General features: G+C 42.1%; 3 protein-coding genes across 6 annotated transcripts in view; 1 reads left to right on the plus strand and 2 right to left on the minus strand.

The window, feature by feature from the left end:
* LOC117482631 (scavenger receptor cysteine-rich type 1 protein M130-like) overlaps positions 1 to 855 on the minus strand; it is a gene marked incomplete at its 3' end in the record, with an annotated part of 25,437 nt that extends 24,582 nt beyond the window's left edge. Inside the window, exons 1-3 of the mRNA XM_034130787.1 lie at positions 690 to 855; positions 325 to 402; positions 88 to 188 (exon numbers count right to left, since the gene is read on the minus strand). Of these exons, the coding sequence (XP_033986678.1) occupies positions 88 to 188; positions 325 to 402; positions 690 to 855 (345 nt within the window). The remainder of the gene's footprint in view (positions 1 to 87; positions 189 to 324; positions 403 to 689) is intronic.
* A 2,927-nt stretch (positions 856 to 3,782) lies between these two features.
* zcchc9 (zinc finger, CCHC domain containing 9) lies at positions 3,783 to 10,499 on the minus strand. 2 transcript variants are annotated; one of them, XM_034130771.1, is made up of 7 exons: positions 10,361 to 10,499; positions 8,253 to 8,412; positions 7,821 to 8,182; positions 5,046 to 5,196; positions 4,396 to 4,488; positions 4,248 to 4,316; positions 3,783 to 4,004 (listed from the first exon to the last, which is right to left on the minus strand). In XM_034130771.1, the coding sequence occupies exons 2-7, from the start codon at positions 8,395 to 8,397 to the stop codon at positions 3,892 to 3,894; spliced, it is 933 nt and encodes a 310-aa protein (XP_033986662.1). In that variant the 5' UTR covers positions 8,398 to 8,412; positions 10,361 to 10,499; the 3' UTR covers positions 3,783 to 3,891. The 2 variants fall into 2 exon arrangements, with proteins under 2 accessions (XP_033986662.1, XP_033986664.1); XM_034130773.1 differs by having other exon boundaries at positions 3,892 to 4,004; positions 8,253 to 8,408; positions 10,361 to 10,431.
* A 612-nt stretch (positions 10,500 to 11,111) lies between these two features.
* LOC117482624 (astacin-like metalloprotease toxin 5) lies at positions 11,112 to 16,824 on the plus strand. 3 transcript variants are annotated; one of them, XM_034130778.1, is made up of 10 exons: positions 11,112 to 11,272; positions 11,346 to 11,378; positions 11,482 to 11,547; positions 11,635 to 11,684; positions 12,527 to 12,596; positions 12,664 to 12,778; positions 13,288 to 13,460; positions 13,898 to 13,979; positions 14,334 to 14,455; positions 16,719 to 16,824. In XM_034130778.1, exons 1-10 carry the CDS (start codon positions 11,221 to 11,223, stop codon positions 16,745 to 16,747), a joined length of 792 nt encoding a protein of 263 aa, XP_033986669.1. In that variant the 5' UTR covers positions 11,112 to 11,220; the 3' UTR covers positions 16,748 to 16,824. The 3 variants fall into 3 exon arrangements, with proteins under 3 accessions (XP_033986669.1, XP_033986670.1, XP_033986671.1); XM_034130779.1 differs by having other exon boundaries at positions 13,898 to 13,946; XM_034130780.1 differs by lacking the exon at positions 14,334 to 14,455.
* The last annotated feature ends 3,963 nt before the right edge of the window (positions 16,825 to 20,787 follow it).

Below are 20,787 nucleotides of genomic sequence, written 5' to 3' on the forward strand. Positions count from 1 at the left end.
GTCGGAGAGGTAGGACTGGAGCCACCTGAGTGCAGTACCTTCGATACCGATATCCTGGAGTCGGGTGAGCAGGATGTTGTGGCTCACGGTTTCGAAGGCTACACTCAGGTCGAGGAGGATGAGGATGTTAAGGGAACCGGTGTCAGCAGAGGTGAGGAGGTCATTGAGGACTTTGATGAGTGCCGTTTCTGTGCTGGGGACGAAAACCAGACTGAAGGGGTTCAAAAAGGTGATTTGTTTGGAGATGGCGGTGGAGTTGTTTGGAGATGATGCGTTCTATTGTTTTTGAGAGAAAGGGGAGGTTGGAGATGGGGCGGTAATTACTGAGGGAGGAGGGATCCAGACCGGGTTTCTTGAGGATGGGAGTGACAGCAGCAGTTTTGAAGGCAGAGGGAACGGTTCCTTGGGACAGGGAGGAGTTGAAAAGGTTGACAAGGTAAGGGCAGAGGACAGGGAGGCAGGACTTCAGTAGAGGGGTGGGTAAGGGGTCAAGCGAGCAGGTTGTGGGGAGGAGGGCTCGGGAGGTCCAGGGAGATGGAGGGAGAAATTGTGGCGGTGGGTGTTGGGGGAGATGTTTGTGTGTGAGATGATGTGAGATAGGGAGAGATTAATGGCAGTGATTTTGTCAGAGAAAAACTGGAGGAATGAACTGCATAAGGTGGAAGTGGATGAAGAGAGGGTGTCAGCACGGGGTTTGAGGAGCTTGTTGACGGTGGAGAAGAGGGTCCTGGGGTTACGGGAGGGGTCGGTAAAGATGGTGGAGAGGTAAGCAGATTTTGCGGCAGTGAGGGCGTCTCTGTAGGTAGTAAGATGGAGTTTGTATGATTCATGGTGAACTGTGAGGGATGATTTCATGGTTAGGCGTTCAAGCTGGCGGCCGGTTTGCTTCAATTTACGGAGTGCAGGGGTGAACCAGGGTGAGGAGGTTTTGAAAGTGACGTTTTTCCTTTTGAGGGGGGCCAGGCTGTTGAGGGAGGCGAGTAGGGTGGAATTAAGTTGTTCATCGGGTGAGCTGAGGTTCGAGTCCAGGGGGAGAGTAGAGGATAGCAGGTCGGAGAGGTGCTGGGGATCGACAGAGCGTAAATTACGGAAGATGATGTTCCTGGGTGGGGGGGGGGGTGGCGGACGGGGGAGGCGATGGTGAACTGTATGAGTTTGTGGTCAGAGAGGGGAAAGGGGCAGGGGTGGAGGTCGAGTACTGGGAGGTTGGTGGAGCAGACAAGGTCAAGGATGTGTCCTTTATCATGGGTGGGGAAGGTGACATGTTGGGTAAATGAGAAATTGTCCAGAAGGGAGGAGAATTCAGAAGCGAGTTTGCAGGTGGGGGAGTCCATGTGGATGTTGAGGTCGTCGAGGAGTAACATACGTGGGGAGAGGGATGAAGCAATGGTGAGGAGTTCAGTGAGATCAGAGAGGAAGGAGGGGTGTGGTTTGGGGGGGCGGTAAATGAGGATAACTGTCAGTGAGGGAGTGGTTTTGAAGGCGAGGAATTCGAAGGATGATACTGAGGGGAGGGTGAGTTCTGTAGTCCGGATGTTCTGGTTGTAAATGACAGCCAGCCCACCACCACGGCGTGAGGGGCGGGGTTTAGTGATGTAATTAAAACCAGGGGGGGATGTTTGATTGAGGGAGAAGAAGTCATTGGGTTGTTGCCAGGTTTCAGTGAGCAGAAGGAAGTCGATGGATTTGTCCAGAATTATTTCGTGGAGGATGTGGGCTTTATTGTTGGGTGACCGGATATTGAGGAGGGCAAGATTAGTCAAGTGGGGGGTTGGAGGGGTGGTGGCAGGCTGGATAGGTATGAGGTGTGTGTGTGTGTGTGTGTGTGTGTGTGTGTGTGTGTGTGTGTGTGTGTGTGTGTGTGTGTGTGTGTGTGTGTGTGTGTGTGTGTGTGTAGGTCCCAGACTGACAGCCACTCAGTGTGTGAATGGGATGGCTGCAGGACTCTATGAGGAACTGTCCACCTGCATCGTCTCTCTGATCAACATGAGAGGACCAGTGCCCTCAATACTGTAAACACACCAGGGCAATTAGCAGTGTATAACATGCATACTGTACTGTGTGTGTGTGTGTGTGTTTTTAAAGAAGTGTTATTTCACAACAGTATTGTTTCAGTCTTTTCGAGAGTACTCTTTAAAGTAGAGACACACACACACACACGCTCTGTGTCTCAGGAAAACAAAAAGCTTTATCTTCTGTGTGTGTGTGTGTGTGTGTGTGTGTGTGTGTGTGTGTGTATGATGTCAGGGTGTTGACAGGTTTATTTATATGAATCTGAACATAAAGCACTTTCCTCCCACCGTGGCGCCTGTTTCCCTGGAGAGTGTTTAAAGAGGTATTGCATCAAACACTTAACCAAAAAACCCTAAAAATCAAGCCCCCGGACCCCCAGAGGAACTGAAGACCCCCCCTCACTTAACACATTTTCATATGGATAAGATACAAAAATGTTATATAGTGACCTGTATCCATAAGGCTCTATTTGGGTAGCAGATTGTTCGATTATAGAGACTTACATATATATTTGTATTATGTACAATTGTGGCAACGCCCCTTGTTTCTTTTATATCTGAATATGAGTCACAGAGATGTAGAAATGATATAAAACGTATACATCTCTTTCTGATCATCGTACATCATTTAATTAGAATTTAAGAACAGATCTCAGGTTAGTAGTTAATCGTCTCGTGTGCATCAGTAACAGCAGATTGAGTCAGTGCTGCCCCCTAGTGGCTGAGTCTTCACATTACAACGGCACTAAACCCACCCAAAATAATACATGATAAAAATGCTTTAAAATATTAAATAGGAATTGAAAAAAATAAGTGTTTGACAAAAACAACAAAATATTGAATAGCAAAGTACCTGCTATGGTTCTTACCTGTCTTGTCCTTTTGGTGGATTTTTTTATACATTTACAAATATGTTAATTAACAAGTGTTATTGTTTGTTTCCTATCTTTTTGGCTTCTGTAAAATAATAATTTTTTATAATTTGTTTTAATTATTATTCATGATTTTATAACTGTTATTATTTAATAGTGTGCACTCATTGTTGTTGTTGTTGCAGCACCAGAACAAAGTAACACTGTGAAGAGACAGAAGCAATACTTTATTAAAAAAATATACACAAAGGGAACCAGGAGGAGAACGTCTTCACTGCATGTCAACGGTCAGCAGTCCTTTCAATTGAGATTTGAGAGACGTAGCGAGTGTGTGTTCGGGTCAGACGTAGAGAGTGTGTGTTCGGGTCAGACGCAGAGAGTGTGTGTTCGGGTCAGACGCAGAGAGTGTGTGTTCGGGTCAGACGCAGAGAGTGTGTGTTCGGGTCAGACGTAGAGAGTGTGTGTTCAGTGAGACGTAGAGAGTGTGTGTTCGGGTCAGACGTAGAGAGTGTGTGTTCAGTGAGACGTAGAGAGTGTGTGTTCGGGTCAGACGTAGAGAGTGTGTGTTCAGTGAGACGTAGAGAGTGTGTGTTCGGGTCAGACGTAGAGAGTGTGTGTTCAGTGAGACGTAGAGAGTGTGTGTTCAGTGAGACGTAGAGAGTGTGTGTTCGGGTCAGACGTAGAGAGTGTGTGTTCAGTGAGACGTAGAGAGTGTGTGTTCAGATCAGACGTAGAGAGTGTGTGTTCTGATCAGACGTAGAGAGTGTGTGTTCAGATCAGATGTAGAGAGTGTGTGTTCGGGTCAGACGTAGAGAGTGTGTGTTCAGTGAGACGTAGAGAGTGTGTGTTCAGTGAGACGTAGAGAGTGTGTGTTCGGGTCAGACGTAGAGAGTGTGTGTTCAGTGAGACGTAGAGAGTGTGTGTTCGGGTCAGACGTAGAGAGTGTGTGTTCGGGTCAGACGTAGAGAGTGTGTGTTCGGGTCAGACGTAGAGAGTGTGTGTTCTGATCAGAACGTCACCACTTTGGTTTGTTTGGGTTTGCTTTTCTTCACGGGAACATGAACGTCCTCGTGGTCTGCGCTCATGTTGTTCGACAGCCAGGGAAGTGTCAGCGAGTTACCTGAGATAAAAACAAATATATATAAATAAAAGACATGGTGGAGGAAGACGTGTTCAAATCCGTTAAGACACTTTATTTAAATAGATATTTTCTACAGTTGATATGTATATATTTACAGTTACATGTGTAAGGCCTGAAATGTGTTGGTAATGGTTAATAATTGTCTGTACTTGACCACAGTCACCCTAACTTCATCTGATTCTTTGTAAGCGATCACAGTCAGAGACAGACGCAGAGACTCACTTGTGGCCTGGTGCTCCGGACAGTCCTTCTGAAAATGTTCCACTGAGCCACAAACCCGACAGCTCCCTCCTGCAGAAACACACACTCATTTAAACATCTTTGTAATATAATAAACTCATATATAATGTGATGAATGTTGTGTCTGTACCTTGTGCATAAAGTCCTTTCGGATTATCAGGACAGCCACGTGACAGGTGGCCCGTTTTCCCACAGATGAAGCACTTAGCGTACGGGTGCTCTCCTGGAGAATGAAGACATACATGTTGTTCACGAGGTGCAGGAATGAGTCTGTCTCACTTTGACCTTTTTCACATCATTATTTTTTTCCCACATATTTTGCATATTTTTTTTTCTTTTCTCTCATTATTTGAATTTTCCACTGTTTTTGACTTTTTCCCTCAGATTTTAAATTTGTTTTCTCAGATTTGAACTTTTTCCTTATAATTTAACCTTTTTCTCAGATTTAGATTTTTTTTTTCATAATTTGAATTCTCCACAGTTTTTGACTTTTTTCTCATAATTTGACTTTTTTCTCATAATTTGACTTTTTCCTCAGATTTAAATTTGTTTTCTCAGATTTGAACTTTTTCTCATAATATAACCTTTTTCTCAGATTTTGACATTTTTCTCAGAATTTTCCACAGTTTTTGACTTTTTATCTCAGAATTTAGATTTTTTTCATCAGAATTTCGAAAATGGAGAAATCCCATAGAACCAGGGGAGATGCTGCCTTCAGGGTCCCACACAGAAACACACCACCTCTTCATTAATCTACTGTGAGTCTCAGCGTGTCCTCACCCAGCGCCGGGTCTACTTTAGCTCGGCACTTGGTGACCTCGTGCTCCGTGGAGCCGCAGCGGTAACAGATGCCTCGACCCATCTCCTCGTCTTGCTCCGCCTCCGGACAATCGGCCAATCCGTGACCAGGTTTCCTGCAGTTAAAGCACAGCTGCAGGAGGGAGGAAGCAATGAGTAAAATATCAGAGCCTTAAACCAGGAGTACATCAGAGAAGCACTCATTTATTAAAGGAGAGGTGTCATGTTTTTCCGGTTATTACCCGTCCCCTTGTGTTATGAAGGTTTGTATGCATGTACACGGTCTGCAGAGTCAAAACCCTCAAAGTACACCCTGTAGCGAGTAAAACTCTAACACAGAAAATACCTCCCCAAAACGCCTCGTTGGAGATACGTCATTGTCCATTTGATTCTTCCATTTCGTTCCGGGTACGGCATGACATCATGCCGTACCCGGAACGAAATGGACCAATCCGTGGAGCCGTTGCGTTACGTCCGTGGAGCCGTTACGTTAAGCCCCCGCTGATTGGTCCAAATTGACCAATCCATGGACTTCCTCACACACACATCTGTGTGCAGGGAGCAGGCAGCTCAGCTGATTTCTCCTCCCTGGCTGCAGGCTGATAACAGACAGTTGGGATCGCGGCGAAATTCTCTCTGCAGACCCATTCTCTCTGCAGACCCATTCTCTCTGCAGACCCATTCTCTCTGCAGACCCATTCTCTCCGCAGACCCATTCTCTCCGCAGACCCATTCTCTCCGCAGACCCATTCTCTCCGCAGACCCATTCTCTCCGCAGACCCATTCTCTCTGAGGACCCATTCTCTCTGCAGACCCATCCTCTCTGCAGACCCATTCTCTCTGCAGACCCATCCTCTCTGCAGACCCATCCTCTCTGCAGACCCATTCTCACAGCCTTTATCAACCTTTTTCTTACTCAATATCAAGCCACACTTATTGTTTTTACTTCGGCTGTGACTTTGTGTGTGCTCAGGATGAGTTTGGCTGTGTTTCGCTATGTATCCTAAACAAGGAAACAACACCTCCAGGGAGCTCAGCGCGATTCACAACGTCCCGACCAATCAGAGCACACTGTGCTCACAGGTGCGGCTTTCACACCAGCGCTTTTCCCTTTCTAGCTCCTAGCTAGAGCTTTTCTGGTTCAGCTCCGGTTTCCCTTTTCAGCTCCCGCTCTGTTCACACCGCCCAGAGCTGCCGCTGCTGCGTCATGACGTCACAGTTTACATCGCTGATTTTCTCCCCAACGGAGCTCACCTCACAACAACAACGGGCCGGGGACTGCGTCGGGTCGATGATCGTGTTGCTTTTAATCATACGAAGCCAGATTAAATTAAATAACGACTTCTCCAACCTTATACTTTTCTCCAGAGTGCCGTGGTTCATTGTTTATTAATGTGTTTCATTTACCGACCGCTGCAGTGCTGGCTGCTCTTCAACGGGAGTGTATTCTCCCGTTAGCTCCGGGTTAGCTCACACGGCTCTAAAGTATTCACTGTCTGACTGTCACACAAGCAGCTGATACATATCCCCAGTTCCCCTTAAGTGAATGTGTGTCAGTCTGAATTGACGCTGTTTGGCATCACAACGCTGTTATGAAAGTTTCTCTGGTATAACATGGGTGATGTTAGCATAGCAACCGAAGCTAAACTGACTACTTGCTAAGCAGTTTTCTACAGGCACTTTTTACCGGCGTATTTTTCATTATGATTCTACTTGTGATAGTCGGACATGACAACCTGTGCAGCCCATGTATTGATTCCATCCGATAGCTGCTATAATAACAAAGAAAACGTCTGCCTGCTCTCCACAATGATCAATAACAGCGAACGGATGGTCAAAGTAAGGTTTCCTGCACGCCTCGACGTAAGAGACGCCGCGTCATAGCTCCAAAGCTCTTGCCTCTGGACTGACAATTTTTTGGAGCTGGAAGTGAACCGCATTCCGGAGCTAAGACGCGCCACCGCTGCGGTGTGAACAGGAAAAACCGGCGCTTTTCCAGCTCCGAGCAGGAGCTGGAAAAGCGCCGGTGTGAAAGGGGCAAGGGAGGGTGGGGGCTGGAGCTATTGGAGCTACAACGAGCCGTTAAAGGCAGAGAGTGAAATTCAGTGAATACACGTAGTTTACAGAGATGCTGTTTGAGAAACCAATGTGAGTTTGGAGAGATGCTGTTTGAGAAACCAATGTGAGTTTGGAGAGATGCTGTATGAGAAACCAATGTGAGTTTGGAGAGATGCTGTATGAGAAACCAATGTGAGTTTGGAGAGATGCTGTTTGAGAAACCAATGTGAGTTTGGAGAGATGCTGTTTGAGAAACCAATGTGAGTTTGGAGAGATGCTGTATGAGAAACCAATGTGAGTTTGGAGAGATGCTGTTTGAGAAACCAATGTGAGTTTGGAGAGATGCTGTTTGAGAAACCAATGTGAGTTTGGAGAGATGCTGTTTGAGAAACCAATGTGAGTTTGGAGAGATGCTGTATGAGAAACCAATGTGAGTTTGGAGAGATGCTGTTTGAGAAACCAATGTGAGTTTGGAAAATTGCACAATATAAATCTATTCTAGTAGACCTCAACAATGGAATTATGATCAGTGGAAATGGCCATGACACCTCTCCTTTAAGCCACAACAATACAATGCTTTTCAGATTTGGACTTTTTTTTCTCAGAATTTGACAATTTTTCCCCAGAGTTTCCCCAAAAAGCAGCTTCAAAGACACGAGTAGAATCCCAACGTCTGAGATAAAGTGAGGATTTTCTCACCATGGTGCTCCTCTTGTCGTCCTGCCTCTTCACCCTCCGGTCCTCTCTCCTTCTGTCTTTATTCAGCGCCGTCGCCACCTCCTCTCTGATCTCCTGCATCTCATCTCTCCCTCCCATTCTCCCCCCTCTCTCTCCCATCCTGCCCCCTCTCTCCCCCATCCTCCCCCCTCTCTCCCCCAGTCCCCCTCCTCTCCCCATCCCAGGAAGAGGCTGTCCGCTCTGCTGCAGATACTCCAGGAAGCCGTTCACATCTTCGCTTTCGTACTCTTTCTTCGGACGATTCGGCTTCTTCACGGCCGATCCTAAAGGCAGGATGGTGCCATATTTAATGCTGCCTGGGAGACCCTCTTTCCATCCTCCTCCTGACTAGAATGAACTACAGGCTCACTCCTACGGAGTCGTACGAGCTCGCCTACGTCTCTCCTCTTCCTCCTCCTCCTCCTCCTTCTCTTCCTCCTCCTTCTCCTCCTCTTCCTCTTCCTCCTCTTCCTCCTCCTCCTTCCCTCAGCTGACTCCAGGGAGTCGCTTCTGATGGTTTGTGTTTGTGGACGTTATTCGCTCTCGCCCACCTCGTCATGACTGCAGCTTCTGTCTGAAGAGAAAAAGGTAGATTTTAGATGGAAAAATGGACATAATAATGTTCATAAACTAAAAGGAATCGTTGACAAAAAAGGCCATGTCACAATTACTCAGGCAAACATAATTGTCATCCACAAAATTACCCGGAAAAAAACATCAACATTAAATATTTAAAACGGCACGGAAACACAGAGATAAGAAGATATGAGATAAGTTCAAGGTTCAAGGTTCAAGGTTCTTTATTGTCAATCTGACATAGCTACAGAGTAATTATGTAGTTGAAAATCTTATGTCACTTATGTTCAAAAGTCTAATTAAGATTGAGCAATAAAACCACACGTGTCACTAGGACAATCACACGTTAAAAGCTAGTCTAAAAAGGTGACTGACATTTTAACGGAGAAAGTCAAGTAAAAGTGGTTCAAAACTGACTCAAACAAGACTTTTGGTGGAGAAGCGGGTCTCAAGAGAAAACACAACACGCACTACAAATAATGTAAAGCAAAGAAGAGAACAACAAGTCAACTAAATACTAGGGATGGGTAACGTGGAGAAAATAAATATTGGAAGAAGAAGAAGAATGGGAGGGATGAACCCCTCTGTAATGGTCTCACATGCAGAGCACACAGTGACATGTGTCCTCTGCATTTAACCCATCCTAGCACCAGGAGTCTAGCACCAGGAGCAGTGGGCAGCTATTGTACAGCGTCCAGGGAGCAATGGGAGTGGGGGGAAGGGGGATGTCCGGTGCCTTGCTCAAGGGCACCACGGCAGGGCAGGAGGTGAACTGGGACCTCTCCAAGTAGCAGTCCACACTCCATATTTAGGTCTGTTCAGGGACTTGAACCGGCGACCCTACAGCTCACAGTCCAAGCCCCTACCGACTGAGCCAGTGCCGGTGGCTAAACTAAATACTAGGGATGGGTAACATGGAGAAAATAAATATGATGACCTTTCTGATCAAATACCTCAATATAGATATTGAGGAACATATTGTAGGGTTCAGGTTTGGTGCGTAATATTATGATCAGTTTAAACCAGCCTCCAGCAGGAACTCAGTTATATCAATCCAGAAACATCCGATACAATATCAAATATTTTGCTGCACAATCAATGTGGTTTTGATTGCTGGGCTTTTACTTGGAGTGGAGGATTTTCACAATGTGGTTTTAGTACATTTTGTCCGGCAGTGGCTCAGTCAGTAGGGGCTTGGACTGTGAGCCGTAGGGTCGCCGGTTCAAGTCCCCGAACAGACCTAAATATGGAGTGTGGACTGCTACTTGGAGAGGTCCCAGTTCACCTCCTGGGCCCTGCCGTGGTGCCCTTGAGCAAGGCACCGGACACCCTCTCCCCCACTCCTCCTAGTGCTAGACTCCTGGTGCTAGGATGGGTTAAATGCAGAGAACACATGTCACTGTGTGTGCTCTGCATGTGAGACCATTACAGAGGGGTTCATCCCTCCCATTCTATTCTAGTACCAATACTTTATAGTAAGATTCAGTAGCTTGAAGCACAAAATAAGAAACACTAAATTCAGGAATAATACACACCTTCTAGACAAGGCACACTTTCTAGTTTTTATCTTATATGTTTGTTTGTATAGTTTCTTAATATTTAACTGTGCAAATGCCTGTCAAACTGTATATATGACAATACAAATAATACATAAAAAATACCTTGAAACGTGTCAAACCTTCCTGAACATGTCTGCAGTTTTTAGATTTAATTGCAATTTGAACCGAGTAGTAAATAAAAATATCTACGACAAATAACTTTGTTGTTTTTCTAATGAAACGTCTGTTAGCATGTTAGCAAAAACATAGCATTATCTTAGTTTTTAACGAATAACAGCACTTTCTGAGCTATTGAGTTAACCCAACATGTAAAGATAGTTTAACGTAACGTTTTACAACGGCACGAATCGTTTACATAATGTAAATAAAGGCTAAAAACAACATTACCTTCAGAGGTTTTCAGCCCATGTGTTTTCTTTTTTAACCCGGAAGTGACTGTCTCTACTTCTTCTTCTTCTACGTTGATAATTGAGGTATCGCAAACGACCGAAACACTGCACCACGCCACCTGCTGGACCGGAGGCAGATGACAAAATGGTGAAAAATATAATATATCACCAAAGTGGTGACGTTCTGATCCGAACATACACACACTCTACGTCTGATCCGAACACACACTCTCTACGTCTGATCCGAACATACACTCTCTACTTCTGAAATATTTTTGCAAAGAAATGTCAGTCTATCAAATGACTTTTAAGTTCAATTCAATCAATCAGTCAAAGTTTATTCATAAAGCCCAATATCATTAATTCGGCAAATCTCTCAGGGGGTTTTACAGTGTGTACAGAATACGACACACACTGTTATCATATTTAAAAAATGGTAGAGTAAAATATATAATTTACAGTTATTGCTAAATCAATACATTGCAAGGCGTTTCTTTGATTCCATTTAGACAATTGAAGTTGCTCAAATCAATATTTTAATTTCAACCATAACAAACGTAGGCCTATCTACTCAAAGTATTGTATGCTAAACATACTTGTATCGTTTTTTTTATACAAGCAACCCTTTAATGACATATCTGCTAATTCTATTAATTGTATGTATTGCTGGGTATTTTAATTGATCTTATTCTATCAACTTGAATACATCTGAATAAATAGAGAGGAGTAAAAACTCTGATAGCAGGAGGTTCAGATCCACATGGAGATCTCAGCTGATTTCAATTAACGTGCTAACGAGGCAGAGTTAGTATCAGATGTGTGTGTGAGAGAGTGTGTGTGTGTGACACCTCTGACAACATGCTGCATCTCATCCTCGCTGCACTGCTTTTCGTCCAGTCCTCTAAAGATGGTAGGAAATTGAAATATTGAAATGCACTTTAAAGCAAAACATGAATTGACTACTTTATTTCTTGTTGTTTTAGTCGCCTCCAGTCCTTTACGTGAGGCTAACAATGGTACGTTTGTATTCAAATTAAGTCTAGCTGCATCAATAAGTCACACTTTTCCAGATGTGTGCTTTTTAATTTAATTTGAATGCATTTAAATGTGTTTTTACAGTGACTCAGGAGGACTTGAAAACCAAAGTGCTGCATTACATGGAGTCTAACCCCGAGACTTTAGAAGGTCAGTGTTTTGTCTGCATTTAATATTCACTGCTTTAACAAACAAGGGAAGTCTGTCTTAACTTTTTATTTTTCTAAATGTTGACAGAGCTGATGACCAATGACTATGCCGTGGTGGAGGGAGACATGGTGTTGTTGGTGAGAGAAACATGTCAATTCAACTTACTATTGCTAAAGTTTTAACTTGTAACTCTTAGGTTTTATTGCTCAAAGCTGAAGGATGTGTTCGTGACATATTTAAAAAGAAATAGTCAAAATTAAAGCAGCAATAGACAACATGTCCTGACTTTGAGCTCCGAACACCTTTGAAACTACATTACCCATCATGCAACTCCATGATTTTTGTCCATATGTTAAACAATTGGTGTTTTTCTATCAACAAAAAGTGAAATGATGCCTACATGCATCAACAGATATGAAAGGCAGCAAAACCACTATATAGATTATTTTTAAAATTTACATAAAATAATACTCAGAACGACCTCAAAAGAACCAAAACGGCTTGAAAGTTACGCAAAGAGACTCGCAACTATGGAAAACAACCAGTATGAGATAAAAGATGACCAAATAAAGACTAAAAGGAGACACAAAACCACGACAAGAGAACTATAATTTACTACAAGTAGACGTCAAATGACTACAAAGACACTCAAAATGACTACAAATAGACACCAAATGGATACAAAATGAATACAAAGACTCAAAATGACTACAAATGGATACAGAATGACTACAAATGGACTCGAAATCAAAATGGATACAGAATGACTACAAATGGACTCAAAATCAAAATGGATACAGAATGACTACAAATGGACTCAAATGACTACAAAGACTCAAAATGACTACAAATTGGTACAAAATGACGTGTGTCTCGATGATATGCTTACAAGACAGAAGCTCAAATTGTAGATGTATGGTAAGTGTGTGTGTGTGTGTCTTTGTTCCACCTGATAAAGTGTGTGTTATTTGACCTTCAGAACGACAGGAACGCAGTGGAGAGCGTTTGGCCGAGCGGAGAGATCCCGTTCACCATCAGCCCGGAGTTAGGTGGGTTCAGATCAGTTCTACTTTCAGAATATTTATAACATTTTATTTCACTGTTGTGTTTCTGCAGAAAGTCAAAAGAAGGTCATCCTCTCTGCGATGGCGATGGTGTCCGAACACACGTGTGTGTCGTTCCACAGACGAACCTCCGAGAGAAACTACCTGACCTTCTTGAAAAGCAAAGGGTGAGGAGCGCATTATTATTATTATTATTATTATTATTATTATTATTATTATTATTATTATTATTTTATACTGCATAATGGATTTAGTGCTGCCGCTGTTACATTCTTTCATTATTTATGTTTTCTCTTAGTTCACAAGCAATCTGAGTTGGAAGAAGTACTCAGATCTAGTAGAATTGTTAATACTTTTACTCAAGTACAAGATCTGAGTACTTCTACTTTTACTCAAGTACAAGATCTGAGTACTTTTACTCAAGTACAAGATCTGAGTACTTCTACTTTTACTCAAGTACAAGATCTGAGTACTTCTACTTTTACTCAAGAACAAGATCTGAGTACTTCTACTTTTACTCTTACTCAAGTACTAGATCTGAATACTTCTACTTTTACTCAAGTACTTCTACCACCTTTGTTTGTAAATAAACTTGCCTTAAGGTTTTGAATGCATGTTGTGTAGTTCTAGTAGTAACTGAAGTAGTTGTACTGCAGTAATTGAATACTTCTTGTAGTTGTGCTTCGTACGTGGGCTTAATCGGCGGAGTGCAGCCGGTGTACGTGGGGATGCAGTGCATGGTGGGAAACATTGTGCATGAGATCCTGCACGCTCTGGGTTTCCATCACGAACACACGAGGAGCGACCGCGACCAATACATCACCGTCCTGCAGGACAACATCATTGAAGGTAACCCTGTGTACTAATATACAAATATACAAATACTCTGCACTTGTTACAGTCTGTGTCTGTATTTATTATAATTGATTTCAGCATGACTTGGCAGAATATTTAGCTCACCTTAGCTTTGTGTTTTTATATATTTCTTAATTACATTTAACTCGCATAACCTCTTGCTTTAAATGTATATATTATTTATTGAACTCTCCATAACTCAGGTATTTATTTATATTTATCGAACCCACTTTAATTATAGACTTATTTGTAATTCATTTAACTCTCCTTAATTAATTATTTATTCATTTATAAAAAGGAAATGCATTTAAATTACCTTTTTTCTTTTCACTATAACTCTGAAATGTGTGTAATTATTTTTACTTTTATTTGCATAATAACGTATAAAACATGTCTTATTTCTGTGATGAAGTGGCGTTATTGTGTTTCAGGGAAGGAGAGAAACTTCAAAAAGCAAAACGGAGAAACGTTCGGCCTGGGGTACGACGCTGCGTCCATCATGCACTACGGACGGTAACCTTTAGATATTCAGATCAATATCCTACATTATATTAAATAACATAAAACAACAGAACATTAACAGGCAATTACAAATATATTTTAAAAGTAAGCATTAGACAAAATAAATAAGTAACATTAATTTGTAATCTTTCCAGTGACTACTAAGTTATTATTAATAAAACAATTATTTAGGTGCATTTTCCTGATTTTAAATGCAGTTTACCCAAGTCCCATTCTCAGTGGGAAGCGAGTTGTAGTGTAGTTTCTGTACGGTTGTAGTGTATGTACTTTTACTGTAGTAACGAGTACTTCCAGTGTAGTGTCGTGTACTTTTACTGTAGTAACGAGTACTTCCTGTGTGTACAGTGGGTTTTTCTCAAATAACGGCCTGCCCACCATCGTCTCTAAAGAGGAAGTGATGAACATGGGTCAAAGACAGAAGATGACGGACAGCGACGTGCAGAAAGTCCGACTCCTCTACATCTGCGGTACTCTTTAAAAAAAAGTTTATAGAGTGGTTCAGAAATGAGTCCTAAAACCCTGACATGACTCAGCATTTTAGCACTTCCTGTCCCCTGTTCTGAATGTCAATGGTTATAAACTTAGGTAAAATAATTTGCAGTTTTACGACTCTAATCTAAGTAGCCTCACACGGGGCAGCAACTTTTCTGTGGACGTGCTGCAGTTCCTTTATAGCCCAACATTAGCCACCTTTAGCTTAGCGGTGGTGAAGTCATGTGACCGTGCTGTAGTTCCTTTATAGCCCAACATTAGCCACCTTTAGCTTAGCGGTGGTGAAGTCATGTGACCGTGCTGTAGTTCCTTTATAGCCCAACATTAGCCACCTTTAGCTTAGCGGTGGTGACGTGAAGTCTTGTGACCGTGCTGTAGTTCCTTTATAGCCCAACATTAGCCACCTTTAGCTTAGCGGTGGTGACGTGAAGTCTTGTGACCGTGCTGTAGTTCCTTTATAGCCCAACATTAGCCGCCTTTAGTTTAGCGGTGAAGTCATGTGACCGTGCTGTAGTTCCTTTATAGCCCAACATTAGCCACCTTTAGCTTAGCGGTGGTGAAGTCATGTGACCGTGCTGTAGTTCCTTTATAGCCCAACATTAGCCACCTTTAGCTTAGCGGTGGTGAAGTCATGTGACCCTGCTGTAGTTCCTTTTATAGCCCAACATTAGCCACCTTTAGCTTAGCGGTGGTGACGTGAAGTCATGTGACCGTGCTGTAGTTCCTTTATAGCCCAACATTAGCCATCTTTAGCTTAGCGGTGGTGAAGTCATGTGACCGTGCTGTCGTTCCTTTTATAGCCCAACATTAGCCACCTTTAGCTTAGCGGTGGTGACGTGAAGTCATGTGACCGTGCTGTAGTTCCTTTTATAGCCCAACATTAGCCACCTTTAGCTTAGCGGTGGTGACTTGAAGTCATGTGACCGTGCTGTAGTTCCTTTGTAGCCCAACATTAGCCGCCTTTAGCTTAGCGGTGGTGAAGTCATGTGACCGTGCTGTATTTCCTTTATAGCCCAACATTAGCCACCTTTAGCTTAGCGGTGGTGACGTGAAGTCTTGTGACCGTGCTGTAGTTCCTTTATAGCCCAACATTAGCCACCTTTAGCTTAGCGGTGGTGACGTGAAGTCTTGTGACCGTGCTGTAGTTCCTTTATAGCCCAACATTAGCCGCCTTTAGTTTAGCGGTGAAGTCATGTGACCGTGCTGTAGTTCCTTTATAGCCCAACATTAGCCACCTTTAGCTTAGCGGTGGTGAAGTCATGTGACCGTGCTGTAGTTCCTTTTATAGCCCAACATTAGCCACCTTTAGCTTAGCGGTGGTGACGTGAAGTCATGTGACCGTGCTGTAGTTCCTTTATAGCCCAACATTAGCCACCTTTAGCTTAGCGGTGGTGACGTGAAGTCATGTGACCGTGCTGTAGTTCCTTTATAGCCCAACATTAGCTTTTTACTTCAGAAATCATAAAGTGCTGTTAATATGGTTATCCTGCTGAACTTAACGTGTAACGGACCGTCTCCACAGCAGCGTTAAAAAAATCTTGGAGGTGGGCGTATCTGAGGCTTGGGGATTTTTTTGCGATCAACCAATCACATGAATCTCCCGCCCGCGACATACGAAGCCAAAAAGCCCGAAGTAAACTGGATATAAACTCCCCAAAACAGGCGAAAACATACCACTGTCTCTGCCACCTCCCTCCATGCCTGGCTCCTCCGGTTTATATCCCGGTAGGTCTGGTCATAAAGCACCGGGTGATTGATTCGCTACCGCTAATTTCTCCTCCATGTTTTGGAATATGAGGAAATGACCTGCGGTATGTCTCTCCCAGCATACACGCCGTTTGATTGGCTAGAGCTTGAACTGCCAGATTTGCGTACACGGGATTTGATTGGCTGCCGCTTCCACCTCAGCTTCAAAAGTTGAACATTGTTCAACTTTGAATCTTGAAAATCCTGAGAATCTCCGCTCGCCTGCCCACAATGCATTTCGGCGAAAAGTGAGGGAAAGTGACGTCACCCCATTCAAAGTGAATGGGTAGAAGCGTTTCAAGATTTTTTTTAACGCTGCTGTGGAGACGGCCCGTAAGTATCATAAACGTCTGACATGATAACAAATCCCATGGAGGAATCCCATTGGACCAGAGGGATGCTGCCTTCAGGGACAAACAGAGAAATACCACATTCCTGCACAACTTTATGACTACAAGCCCCATCATGCTTCACTTTCTCCCTCTTTACCAGATCCTCCCAAACAGACTGGAGGAAATTAAAAGTCAGCAGCCACTGGAGGGCGCCACAGCACCGGGGAGCCACAACATCATTGAATAAAACCTAAAGATACACTCCAGATCTGTCTTTTTACTGCGTTCAAACTGATCACATGTATGTTTACGTACCTAAAAATGGTGGCTTCTCAATGCCGATACTCCTTTTAAATGTAGGTGTAAAGATCACTAAATTAAAACAATTCCTATCATTAACTGAAAACCTACATTTCCAGAGTGCAGTCCAAATATTGCAAATTAAGCAATCTTCTAGAAATGTCTGCTTTGTTGAAACATTCATGGTAATTAAAAAACCTTTAGTTTTATACATTTTAAAAATACTTTTCACTACGATTTCTATTTTTTTATTATGCCTTTTTCGTCCAGATTTTTCTTCTGACTGCAGCTAAACTTCAGATGAACATTAATGATCAATAACTGTCGTAAAAAACAATCATTAATTCTGCAGCGGGACATCTTTTCCCCTGTGTCTCCCGCATGCATCCTCCCACAGACCTGCCTTTTTCATCCAGATTCTTCTTCTGACTGCAGCTTAACTTTAGAGCAGGGGTGTCAAACTCAATTTAATCGCGGGCCACATCAGCATTAGGGCTGCACTCAAAGGGCCGGTTGTAACTTTAAGACTATATAAAAAAAATATATATATAAAATAATGTATTATATGACATTATTGCCTCTGCATTGGATTATTATCAGATGGGTAATAACTTCACAATTAACTACGTCTGAAAGCAGAAGTCTGGGGCAAATAATTGCAAGTCTCTTCAGTGAGAATGTCACAAAATGATTTTAAAAGAAAAGCCACATTCTGGAAAAAGTCAAAAAAAAGAAACATTTTTAAAAAGTCAAATTTGAGATGCATTGTGGGACATGTAGTTTATGTGCAACGTGCTTCTGTAAATCATCCCGTAACCGTATAATAAACATATTCTTTGCAAGCTCTTGTGGGGCCACAGAAAATGAAGTCACGGGCCGGATTTGGCCCCCGGGCCTTGAGTTTGACACCCCTGCTTTAGATGAACATTAATGATCATTAACTGTCATAAAAAACAATCATTAATTCTGCAGCGGGACATCTTTCCCCTGCGTCTCCCGCATGCATCCTCCCACAGACCTGCATACATTTACATCCCATTACAGCAGATATTAAACACAATACATGAATGCAGTTATTAGTTTTAAAGGTTATGCATAATGATCAGACTCTTATAGTCTTTTAGAGAGTAATTAAGGATGATTATATGAAGCCAAATGTACAAATACTAGTGTGGAAATGATGCAGTGAGTTATTGATTTATTTTTGCATCCCGGGAATAAAGGTGATGGGTTAATATCTGCAGCTCAGAGGAGATTGATTCACGATGAGGGGATCATTTAGATTAAATCACCTTTACTGCAGAAACATCAGACAGGAAGTGATGGGAACAACTCGTCTCCAGTCATCTGATGAATAATAAAGAATAAATGTGATTAAAATTAAGTTAATTAGAAAAATCCAGTTTCACTTAAACTCTTGACATGAAATCATGTTTTCTATCAAATAAATGCTCCTTTCTACTAATTTATGTTCAGATTTTAAAGAAACACATTGAGTGGTTTGCAGATTTACCAGCATGCATTGTTTTAAGGGTACACATCTCTTAAATATGATTATTTTGTACAGGAATTAACATTTTTATGGAAGCGGAGGCAAATAAATGAAAAACAATTATGTACAATTAGGTACATTTTAATAACAAAAGCTGCATGTGTGGAAGATGTGTCTAAAAAAAGAAATTAAATAGCAAGTCCAATCAATACGATCAAACCAGAGAATATCTGACATGAATGACTTGATCACCACTAATTAGCACCACTAATTGTAATTGATACAAATCCATACATTACGAGAGTGGGAAAATAACCTAAAATGCGTCCAAATGAGGAACTAAATACCCCTCTCTGATTAAAAGATAAAGCCATCTGTTCCTGTTTCTCTTTGACTCCCACACCGGACATGCAGCGCGCATTTGGAGAGAAGCTGCGCGTAAAAAGGCGCGTCTCGGTTTCTCCGGATCCTTCCGCGTCAAATCCTCCAAACTCAGTCCGGGAAACAGAGCGTCTCCAGCGGCTGCAAGCACAGCAGCAACCCGGGGGAAACAGGGGCTAAACACGCGGACACATATGCTTTAAATCCGGGGTTTACACTGTCTCTGGCATCTGGAAAACTTTCTCTTTTCACACATCCTCTGACCGGATCTCTGCCATCTCTAACCCGGAGAGTGGACATCATCACCGGGTGGTTTTCTGCAGATTTCCACCAGATAATACACTTTAAAACTCGGACTGAGCATCTGAAGAGAAGATCGTTATTATCCCAGTAAGTTTGAGGTGATTTTCCTCTTGTTTTCCTCTGTGTTCTGAAGTGTTTACAGGGACAACATCTGGATCCCTTTAACGAACAGGTCATGTGCAGTTACTGGGGTTTAAATGGATTAAATGTATATAAATAGACTTCAATGGGAACATCTAATCCTCTAACACAATTATACTGCACAAAATATATTCAGGCACTTATATATATTTGAATAAAGTACACAAGCAGCTGCAGATGGGCAGGATTTGATATGAGAAGAAAAGATAAATCAGGAAATAAAATCCCCAAATTTGAAACCCTAACCCTGAGCTTCTTCTGCTACACATATGGTTTAAAACACACGTGCAAGGGGATTCAAGTCCATTTTATTTACTGTTTGAGCTCCAAAATCTCACATTTCCTTCATCTCATATAAAGCCTGAAAACAAAGAGCTCAGTCGTTTCCACTCCGGACCTCCAGGTGGCGCCACTTTAGCTACAATGCTAATATTGCTAGCATTAGATTTAGTATTTCTTGTAGCTTCTGGTCTTTATTTGAGAGTTCTGTTTGTTATCATATACTTCTGGACATCTCTGAAATATAAGTTTCCTGTCCGTTAAAGTTTAAGTATCAACAACAATTAGCTTTGGAAGATCAATGTAGAAGTACTCAGATCTTGTACTTGAGTTAAAGTAGAAGTACTCAGATCTTGTACTTGAGTAAAAGTAGAAGTACTCAGATCTTGTACTTGAGTAAAAGTAGAAGTACTCAGATCTTGTACTTGAGTAAAAGTAGAAGTACTCAGATCTTGTACTTGAGTAAAAGTAGAAGTACTCAGATCTTGTACTTGAGTAAAAGTAGAAGTACTCAGATCTTGTACTTGAGTAAAAGTAGAAGTACTCAGATCTTGTACTTGAGTAAAAGGAGAAGTACTCAGATCTTGTAATTGAGTAAAAGTAGAAGTACTCAGATCTTGTACTTGAGTAAAAGTAGAAGTACCAGAGTGTAGGAATACTCTGTTACAGTAAAAGTCCTGCATTCAAAATGTTCCTCAAGTAAAAGTAGAAAAGTATTCTCATCAAAATATAGTGAAAGTAGCGACAGTAAAAGTAGTCATTGTGCAGATTGGTCCATTTCAGAATAATATATATGATATGTTTTATAATGATTGATCATGAAAGTGTTCTCAAAGCTGGTAAAGGTGCAGCTAGTTTGAATGACTTTGTATACTGCAGGGTAGCTTGTGGATTTACTCCAGGTGGAACTAAAGTCTGATTTAACACTTGATTATATTTCACATCATTCATCCACATCTGTGAAGTAACTAAAGGTATTAATACATGTAGTGGAGGAAAAGTACACCATTTACCTCAACATGTTACTTAAGTACAGTACTTGAGTAAATGTACTTAGTTACTTTACACCTCTGCAATTAAGTTAAAGGGGACCTATCATGCAAAATGCACTTTTTTATGTCTTTTATACATAAATATGTGTCCCCGGTGTGTCAGAAAATAAAACCCTCTCTCTTTTCCTCCGTACCCAAATCTCTAAAAACTGATTTGCGTCCGATATGACGTAATATCTGAAATGTGGACCCACGGCACTATCAGAAAAGTTGCTATCAGAAACAATGCCCGACTGTTTTGGACGTAATATGGTCGGTGTTCACATTAGCATCGCTAACAC

Source organism: Trematomus bernacchii, unplaced genomic scaffold (assembly GCF_902827165.1).
Source record: "Trematomus bernacchii unplaced genomic scaffold, fTreBer1.1, whole genome shotgun sequence".
Lineage (NCBI taxonomy): Eukaryota > Metazoa > Chordata > Actinopteri > Perciformes > Nototheniidae > Trematomus > Trematomus bernacchii.